The sequence below is a fragment of the Arvicola amphibius genome, chromosome 10, assembly GCF_903992535.2.
Source record: "Arvicola amphibius chromosome 10, mArvAmp1.2, whole genome shotgun sequence".
NCBI lineage: Eukaryota > Metazoa > Chordata > Mammalia > Rodentia > Cricetidae > Arvicola > Arvicola amphibius.
In genome coordinates this window covers 75,038,667-75,049,462 of record NC_052056.1, presented here as the reverse complement: position 1 = coordinate 75,049,462, position 10,796 = coordinate 75,038,667, and the positions used below count along the sequence as shown (strand labels likewise).

The following is a 10,796-nucleotide window of genomic DNA, read 5'->3' as shown; positions in this document are numbered from 1 at the left end:
CCACAGCAGAGAGAGCTCACAAGGAAGAACACTCTTGGTGGTGAGAACCTACAGAATTACACACAGCATATAAGGCCCAGGGATTCATGACACATCCCTATCCTTTGCTGTCAAGTTCAGTACTGTCACTAACTCTGTCACCACTGCCACATCTGTGTCTATGCCTTACTCTACTAGACATCCTGTGCAATGCAGGCTCAGACCCTGAAACTCGAGTATGCACTCATTCCTGTCTATAGCCCCCATTGCTCAGATGTTATTTCTTTCAAAAAGCTTCTGGATCCACACTAAGTCCCAGGGTGGCAGAATTATTTGTGTATCAAGGCATGGCTAGAAGTATAATTTTTCCATCCAGTGAATCCTGGACACAGGATGGGTCAGCCCCTATCAGCGACCACACCCAAATCATATCTGACTCTCAAATCATCGAGTTCTAGAAGCTCTATCTTCTACATATTTTCTCCACACCCAGTCCTTTCCTGCCAACATGCCCATTTTTCTTCTTGATTTAATTCTGGTTTCCACTCCACATCTCATTTTAATTGTTCAATGAGAATGTTAGCTATGGTTTTCATGGGAAAAGCCACTTACCAGTTTCTCTGTCCACAAGTCAGAGGTTTCTTACCTTGAGGCACAGATCCTGCCTCTATGTATTGACATTGTCTTTTAAGTATGTCAGTGTATCATGTGGAACAAAAATACAATTGGCAAGAGATTTGCATCATTATTCTGCTTTGGTAAGCATATTTCAATGTATAATCTTTTGTGAAGAAGTTCTAAAATGGGCTTGGTGTCAATAACTTTTTCAGAATTATCTCATTGTTATATATTTAAAACAATTTTATTGAGCTGTAATTTTTATAAAATACATATCCATGTTCAAGGCAAAGTTTGGCAAATGTACACACACATATATAATTGCTATAAAATGTTTATTTTTGAGTATGGAAGCATATATACACATATTCATATATATACACACACCCCATATATATATATATATATATATATATATATATATATATATATATATATATATACTTTAACAAAATGAAAATTTAGTTTTTTCCTACCACTCCTACGTTTTTACCTGTACATTCATCCTAAAGAGCTTGCATCCAGTCATCTACTTTGTTGCTTAAAACTACATCCCATTATTTCAGAAATCAGCATCTACACTCCAAAATTATAATCTTCAAAGAGCTCACAAGGTGATTTAGAAACCCAGCTACATGCTTGTGTATACATGCACTTGATCCTTTCTAGTTTCTGTGCAGGGCATCATTACACAGATATATTATGGATTCTTTGTTACCTTCCACTTTTTTGGGTTATATGAACCATGAATAATTCTGCCTTGCATCAATATTTCCAATATTTCCATGTAGTAATGTGGGAACACACTTGAGCGGAATAATGAGCCACATGATAAACTGATGCTAACTGTAAAATTGTCTGCTTTTGAAATGCTTGCTACTTCCATAATGGGTCAGAGATCTACTTGCTTTACGTCCTTGCCAGACACCACTGTTGTCTGTCCATTTACCAGTTCTTCTTGTGCTTGTGTAATGAGGCGTCACAGTGATCTGATATTGCTGATTTAGACTCATTTTACCATATGCTTCTTCCATGACGTGAAGTGTGGGAGGAAGAAGCAGATGACTGGCAAGTCGCTTTCCCATCCTTACTGTGAGCTCTTCTAAATGTCTTGACCATTTTTCTTTGTTCATTCCTTTATATTAGCCTGCATATTGCAATAATTCCCTGTAGGATAAAATGTGGTAGAATATGGCCTGCACTTCTGAGGATCCTCTAGGACACTAGACAGAAGATACTTTTGGCTCTAGAAAAGCAAAAGGAGCTAACAGAAATACTTCTGACCTATGCTCTCATAAATTTGTGTCAACTCAAAAACTTTTTCCTGACATCTTATAATCATCCTGAAATAGGAGCTCATTTGCATTAATGTGCACACCCCTTCCATGTTAGGAGTTTTAGTTAGCCCTGTGGCACTGCCCTGTGCTCAACAACTTTGAAACGAACAGACCTGGACTGTGAGCCATGGCTTGGATTTCTGTTTTGATCACACTTCTGGCTCACTGTACAGGTCAGGGGACCTTTCTGGGCTGCAATGGGCATACAACAGTGCACATCTTTTCTCTGTTTTGCCACTGACCACTGGATTTCTCTCCTGTTTACAGGAACCATTTCCAAGGCTGTTGTGACTCAGGAAACTTCACTCATCACATCTCCTGGAGGGACAGTCACACTCACTTGTGGCTCTAGTACTGGGGCTGTTACCACCAGTAACTATGCCAAGTGGGTCCAAGAAAAATCTTACCAGGTATACACTGGCCTGATAGGTAATACCAACACTAGAGTCCCACATGTTTCTGCACGATTCTCAGGCTCGCTGCTTGGAGACAAGGCGGCCCTCACCATCACAGGGGCCCAGCCTGAGGATGAGGCTGTGTATTACTGTGCTCTGTGGTACAGTGATACTTTACACAATGGCACAAACAGATGGGGAAGCAGAACACAAACACCCTGGTGCAGTCTGATAACTACTATCTTTTTACCATATGGCTACGTCTCCATAGGCTCAGAGTGTATGTTCTCTATTACTGTAGAGAAGGTCATAGAGGTCTTAAACAGTTTTAAAGCTGCAAAATGTTTTATTTCAGCACTTTTTATGATAAGAACGTTGTGATGACAAGCTTTGCTGACAATTCATCAAAATAAGAATTTCCTGAGAAGAGAGTCTCATGGTAGACTTCTACTTTGGGGTGGCCTGAGGAATTATTTTAATTATTTGATGTGAGAAGACCATTGTTTAGGAAGACTGTCCTTAACTGTATAAGCTTGAATTTAAGCTGAGTACAAGCCAGCCAATGATTGTATATGTTGTTATTTCTCTTGGTCTCTGACTGTGTATGTGATGTGGTCAGATGCCTAAGGCGCTATGTGTAATAATGGACTATAATTTGGAACTGTCAATTTAAATAAGCTCTCCCTCCCCTCAAGTTGCCTTACCTTACAATATTTATTTCACAGCAACAGAAAAGAAACTAGGACAAATGTTTTCATAAAAGCTACTTAAAATAACTTGTCTCATGTAGAGGCCCCTGCTGCACCAGAGGCCACTCAGGTCCTGGTCCACTTATTCACTCTCCCAGTTCAAACCACTCTATTCCCAGTCCCACAGCCTTCCTCTTGCCATGTCACCACTCCTGATTAGGGCAGACATCCACAGCTTGATCGAACAGAGATGACTATGGAAATCATATGGCAGTTCTTCTTTCTTCTTCACAGTGCTGAGCATGGGAATTCTCCTTAACCGTGGTTATCTTATATCTTTCTGCACAAGATTTAGCTGTAAGTTTAAACTTGTCAATGTCTTTTTTTTCTACAAGTTGTAAAGTTTTCATTTCTTTCTGCTTCATTGTTCTTTCTTTCAGTGTAGACTGGCACATAAGTGATTGCTAATAACCACAAAACTAATTTAATATTAGCTATCTTGAAATATGATCTCTTGATGAAATCCACCCATTGTTTTGTAATTTAGTCTTAGGCAAGCTCTTAGGACAAGGGCATAAAGGAGCCATATTTTTTTTCCTGAAATTTCACAGAGATTGTTTATAGTGTAAATACTAAAATTGTAATCCCTTGAAACCCCTAAGCTGGGCCTCCCCAGCTGTTACTAGTACTGTCTTCTAAGTACCTGCTAGGATTGGTCACTAAGCTTCACTCACAGCATTTAATTGTTTTTCTAGTTATACAGCTCCAAGGTCTTCTACATTCTTTTAAAAGAAAGCAAAACAAAAACAAAACATAGCATACCTGTATTAGGAACTATTGCTGCAATGCAACACAGAATGTCTTCATTAGTAGCTTTTCTATTGCTGTGATACAACACCGCAACTAAGGCAACAAGTAAAATATTTTATTTAGCCTTACAGTTGCAGGGGCCTAGAGTCCGTGATGGTGGAACTGAGGTATCAAGGGCAGGCAGGGAGGCTGGAAGAGCAGCTGAGCCCTCACATTTTGAACTCCAAGCACAAACCAGAGGGAAGAAACTAGAAATGTTTGAATCTTTACATTCTCAAATCCTGACCCCAGTGACCCCATAAAAGCCAACCATTTACCTACTAAAACAGTGCCACCAACTAGGGGATCAAGTATTCAAATACCTAAAACTTTGGACAATTCATTCAAATCATGACAACCTATATTACTGTTATAGTTAATACCTTAAAATCTATAATAAACATCAATAAAGAGAATGGAAATCTTTCTTCCTACTTTTTTTTAGCAGAACTAAAAGTTTTTTTTTCCATTTAACATTTTCCTTTAAACTGTTTTTGCTTTCTGTTTTTTTTTTATTTTATGTGTGTATGTACAGAACTGCCATAGCATATATGTGGAAGTTGGAGGATAACTTGTAGATATTGGTTTACACTCTTTACTGTGTGGAATAAAATATACTGCATCCATAATTATAGTTATTAAAACAATAAAATACATTATAAAAATGTTGGGACAGATATATAAGTAAGATGATTATTAAAATGGATAATCTGATATAACAAAATATATAATAGGAAAATATTTGAAATATAATTTCATTAAAATAACCATAAAATTTAAACATGACTTATCAAATTATCTTTGCAAGTAAATTAAAAGTCAACATATGGTTGGGCAGTGATTGCATACACCTTTAATCCCAGCACTTGGAAGGCAGAGACAGGCAGATCTTTGTGAGTTTAAGAACAGCCTGGTCTACAATATGAATTCCAGGACAGCCAGGACTATTTCACAGAGAAACCCTGGTTTGAAAGAAAAAACAAACAAACAAACAAACAAAAACAAAAAGTCAACATATAAATGGGAAATTATACATGTGGAAAGATTTTCTGTCTCTGCTATAAAAGGCATTTTTATAAGTAATCTGAAAAAATTGCAGGCATTCCAGTAAAAATGAGCAGAGCATGTAAATGGAATTCACAAACCAAGATAAACAAATTATCAAGAAACCCTTTGGTTGCTATAATTTAAAAATAACTGTGACAGATAGTTTTGGCACATGCCTTTCTTTGTTTTTATTTATTTTTATTTTTTATTTATTAAAAAAATACCAATCCAAATTCCCACTCCTTCCTGTCCTTCCATTCCCTCCACACACCCTCCCACCCCACCCCCTCTAATCCTAAAAGAGGGTAAGGCACTTTGCTTTGCAGAAGGTCCAAGGTTCTCCCTACTACATCTAGGCTGAACAAGGTATACATCCAAAGTTCCTCTCAACTGAAGAATGGATAAAGAAAGTGTGGCACATTTACAAATTAGAGTACTACTCAGTGGTAAAAAACAATGACATCTTGAACTTTGCATGCAAATGGATGGAATTAGAAAACACTATCCTGAGTGAGGTAGCCCAGACCCTCAAAAATTAATATGGTATGTACTCACTCATAAGTGGATTCTAGCCATAAACAAAGGAACTTGAGCCTATAGTTCAGGATCCTAGAAAAGCTAAATAATAAGGAGAACACAGAAAAAAAAAACATATATTGACCCACATGAAAATTGGAAACAGACAAGATTGCCTGACAAAATTGGAAGCATAGGGGCAGGGGGTAGAAGGAGGGGGGAGGAGGGGAAGAGGAGGGAAGAAGGTGAGGGTTGAGGAGAACTTGAGGGAATGGGATAGTCCAGATGGAGGAAGGACAGATATGAGAGCAAGAAAAGAGATATCTTGATTGAGGGAGCCATTATAGGGTTATCAAGAAACCCGTCTCTAGATAAGTTGCCAGGAAACCATGAGGATGACCCCAGCTAGGACCCTAAGCAATAGAAGAAAGGGTGCCTGAACTTAAACATCGCTATAGAACCTTTGTATAACAACAGATGGAAACAGAGGCAGAGACCCACATCAGAGCACTGAACTGAGCTCCCAAGGTCTAGTTGAAGAGTGGAAGGAATGATAATATGAGCAAAAAGGTCAAGACCAAGAAGGGTTCATCCACTGAAACAGTTTACCTGAGCTAATGGGAGCTCACCAACTCCAGCTGGACTGGGAAGGAACAAGCATAGGACCAAACTAATTCCTCTGAATGTGGTTGACAGTTGGAGCAGACTGAGGTGCCTCTGGACATCCCTTTCTTTAATCCCAGCACTTGGGAGGCAGAGGCAGGCAGATCTTTGTGACTCCAAGCCCAGTCTGTCTACAAGAGTTAGTTCCAGGACAGTCTCCAAAGCTACAGAGAAAACCTGTCTTGAAAAACTAACCAACTAACCAACCAAACAAACAACAACAACAACAACAAAATGAGATGTGGGCTCTGGAATATGACTACAACCAATGGAAATGCCAATGTAAAGTTATTTATCAAATTCAGATATGTCATAGCTCTTCAAAACTTTAACAGAATTGCCATGTCAACATTGTATTATTAAAATGATAATTGTAAAATTAAAAATAATTAAAACTATTAAAGATAGTTTTACTCTATCTATATTATAGACTGTTATTGCTAAGACCAAAATACCAGGAAGAATAAACCAAAGTGAAGAACATTTTATTTTAGCTTCAGGTTGTATAGGTTTAATTTCATGGATGCCCGGCACCAAGTACACAGGCAGAGCAGAGCGTCCCAGAAGGAGGAGAAAGGAACTAGAAAGAAGTGCCCCAAAGACATTCTACTTGTTACACACTTCCTAAGAGTAGGCCTTGCCTCCTGATTATTTCTTCTTCCTTCAAATATTGCCACATTATGAATTCATCAATGAATTAATATATTGATTATATTTGATGCTTCAGGATCCTCTCAGTTCTAAATATCTATCAGCTGATAACCAAGATTCCAACATGTGAGTTTAGATGGAACATTTAATATTTAAATTTTAGCAGTATATATTTCAAACAGTTGTAACAATCATTCAAAAATGCACACATGCTTATATTCTTAACACAACAATCAAAGTAAGGGCAAAAATGACTGCCATAAATAATGACGAGATACGTGATGCTTGCTTGAGTTAGAAATAAGCAGGCCATGAAGTGGACAAATATCCAGAATATTATGGTAGATTATCAGGAATTCATAATCTCGGAGGCAAAAAAAAAACAACCCTGGAAATCTAGGGCTGAAGGAAGGAAAATTGGCATTTGCTATATACCCAGTGTAGCAGGGTAAATATTTCTCCACATTGTCTCAGATGAAGTCATCTTTGGTTCCTAACCCCTGTCCTGTAAAGTCCCCTGCGAAAGCACCCAGTCCTCTTCTAGAAACTCAAGCTTGCAATGCCACAGCTAGCTGTGTATTCATGGCTCTGGTTAAACTGTTCACATGCTTCCCCCTACAACTGCAAAGCAGCATACAGTTTTTCTGATGTTTGTTTTTAAAACCTCCCTGTAACATGTATTTAGGACTGCTCTGTGAGAAGTGTTCCTCTCCAGCAGTCTCAGGCAGCTTAGCACAGACCCTCAATCAGAACTTTAGTCCTCTTGAGTGCTCTGCGGGTTTTCACCCCATAACCCCTACTATGTTATGCTTGCCTTTGAGAGTGATACAGATGATGTCTAGAAACAAAGGGATACAGATAATGTCACTGACTTGCTTCTTGAAGTGGTTAATCTTATGATAAATTTAGTTCAGTGCTCAGGTGTATGGAACACTGTTTAAGAAGGTATGGTGGTCTGGCATTGTCCCATGGTTGGTAGTTTAAATCTGATTTGAAGGCACATGTAGAACTTTTAGTGTTTCTCCAATGTATGTTGATTTAACTGAAGTACACACCCAGCAAAATGTTCACTCTGCCTGGGGCCTTTCTGTTACTCCTGATTGGTACTTCTCCCATGCTTCACAATTAAATTTGTTTAATTGCTCCCAATTTTCTTTTTTTAGACTTACTTTACTTATTTAAGATTTATTTTTATCTTATTTTCACTGTGTCTTCCTGACTGTGTGTCTGTGTGAGGGTATCAGATCCCATGGAATTAGAGCTATAGACCGTTAGTGAACTGTCTGTACTGGGAATTGAACCTGAATCCTCTAGAAGCCAGTGCTCTTAACCACTGAGCCATCTCTCCAGTCCAAGTGGTCTTAATTCTGGATGTAATCAATCCTTTGTTGTCTTCTCAGGCTGATGGTATAAGACTTGGCTTATGGAAGGCTGGTTGTCCCACCAAGCCCTCTGTCTTTTACTGTTATTGAGGCTCCTTCTTGCACCATCAATGCAGAAGGAAACTAGAAATGGTTTAGAAGATGAATGACCCATTTGTGGTGGAAAGTAGCAGACACTGAACAAAGCCAGGTTCCAGTCAGTTAAGACTCTGGTTGCTTGGCCAGTGTGTTCTGCCCTTTGCCGTACTGACCAACAAACTCACAGTGCAAGAAAAGACCACCTTGGAAAACTGCAAAGGACGATACATCTTTGAAATCAGGGCTTAACCTGGTGAATGTCTCTGCATCTTTTGTAGGAGGTTCCTGTGCAGGGAAGAGGACAAGGCTTCTGTTTCTCTCAAGAGTTCTAAAGACAGGAGTAGACAGAATGCTCTAGAGTTCTATAGGAAGACAGTAGGGAGCGCTGCATACCTGTCCCTTTGAAAAATCTGCCATTTACTCCTCTGATGCTCAAGGCAGACAACAAATGTGTGAACTCACCAGAGTCTGCCCAGCTCCCCCGAAAGAAGCCTCATAAAACAAGGTTAGAGGCTATCTAGGAGAGGACATGATTTGCATGGGAGGTCCCTCAGGCCTATTTATGGGTAGTTGAGTACACAGACTCTGGATGTTCTTTGCTGCAGCTTTGGGTCTTCAGGAACCAGCAGTATACAAATCTCCACCATGACAGGGGTCCCTCTGCTTCTCACCTTCCTTTCTCTCTGCTCAGGTGACTGCTTTCAAAAAGCAGTTGAGATTAAGGAGTTACTAGAAACATAAACTTTTTTTTCTATTTGAGAACAAGCTAACCCTGTTGTGTCTCCATCTCCTCTATTGCAGGATCCTGGGCCCAGTCTACACTGAGTCAGCAAGCCTCCATGTCTGGTTCTATTGGACAAGAAGTCACCCTTGTCTGTACTGGAAGTGGTGGTGATGTTGGATTGTATGATGCATCCTGGCACAAAGAGATTCCGGGTGATGTCCCCAAATTTGTGACAGTTGGCTATTCCCGGCCCTTTAGCAATACTTATTACCTAACTATGACAGACCTCAAGCCTGAAGATGAGGCCAGTTATTACTGTTCAACATGGGACAGCAGCACAAACACTCACACTGTGCTCTAGTTGCATGGGGGAACTGAGACAAAAACATTTTCCTGACCTTCTCTAGCCTAATCATACCATGGCAATCTAAGATTAAAGTGGGTGACTGTGAGGAGCAGTGTCCTTGTTCTTGTATCTGATTCTCAAAGGACAGATCAACCTTATGTGTTAGTAACATTTGCCAGTCTTCATGTAGCTGGGTCATAACTTTTCTAAGATATACTTTGCAACCGACCAACTATTGCCAAGTGTGAAGTAAAATTTGTTTCATAGTTTTAGAGTGATGCAAATTACACATAACATAAACTTAGAATACAATGACCTGCAAAGAAACAATTATTAACTTGAAGGATAGGAGAGTTAGTACAATTTTGACTTGTAATTATGCTTTTCTGTTTTTTTTTTTTAAATCACTTTTGATATTTTTAGGAAAATGTGTACTAGTTTGCTGTTTTTGAGAATTATCAGACAGTATAATTTTGCAGTATCTGGTATTTATTATCTTTAACTTGAACTATAGGATATACTACTGGAGGCCCAATCTTTAACCAGCTATGGAGCATTTGATTTAAACTTGTTGTATTTATAAGCATTTTATTAAGATGGCATCCTACAATATTCAAGTGATTCTGTGAACATAAGTTTCTATCTTTGGGGACAGATAATCAGGACCAAAATTTCTAGGAAATACTGTGATTATTTTGTGGAAATTTCTTCTTTTCAAAGTGATAGGATAAATTTATATTTATGTGAACAATGTATGCTTACCCGCTTTTTGTATTTTACATTAGTATTCAAATTTCAAGCCTTTCAATGAGGATGTATTTCCAAGTATCAGGCATAGATAACTAGACATGAAAATCCTCATTCTTTGGAGGAAATGCCACATTCCTTTGCTAAGTGTCTCTGCTAGTTAGTAATTCCGTGAAAAGATGAGATTTATCATTTCTCTATGTTATTCTTACCCTTGCTGCTGCCTGCCATTTTGACTTTAACCTCTTTACTGCAAATGAAATGCCATCTCATTGTATATTCAATTGTATTCAATGGATAATGGCAATGGCATTCTCTGAATCACTACATTATATCTAATCCATTATGAATAAATCAAAGTATGAGTTCATTCCATGAATCATTGACTCCAGGACTGACTTGTTATTGCTGATGACATTGAGTATGTCCTCAGTTGTACAAGGCAGGTCAGGACAACTGTTTCAGATGGTAAATTGCTGCAATGAGACCATTTCTCCAAGCATGATCAGAAGAAAATACACTTCTGTGTAGTTTGAGTGTTAAAGAGCTGATGCTTCACTCAGCTTTACATATCTCTCACTTCTCCTTTTGAACCAGTCACTCAGCAGGAACATAAAACTGAAGTTGAAATGTGTCTTCTGAGACTTCAGCATCTTTGGTTTCCCTGGGAGGAAAAACATTTTTTCCCATGATAATTCTTTGGTTTTATTTTAACTCTTCAAAACTTCTTTTGTAAATTGATTTTTATTGAGCTCTACATTTTTCTCTGCTCCCC

At 38.5% G+C, this 10,796-nt stretch overlaps 2 gene segments (V, D, J or C); both read left to right on the top strand.

The window, feature by feature from the left end:
* Positions 1-2,036: 2,036 nt before the first annotated feature.
* Positions 2,037-8,050, top strand: LOC119824305 (the record flags this gene model as incomplete). The annotated part of the segment is given in 3 exon segments: positions 2,037-2,107; positions 2,202-2,519; positions 8,022-8,050. Coding segments are annotated over 3 exon segments (393 nt in total), but the record flags the coding sequence as incomplete, so codon positions are not given.
* A 582-nt stretch (positions 8,051-8,632) lies between these two features.
* Positions 8,633-9,289, top strand: LOC121677325. The segment is given in 3 exon segments: positions 8,633-8,709; positions 8,810-8,895; positions 9,006-9,289. Coding segments are annotated over 3 exon segments (447 nt in total).
* The last annotated feature ends 1,507 nt before the right edge of the window (positions 9,290-10,796 follow it).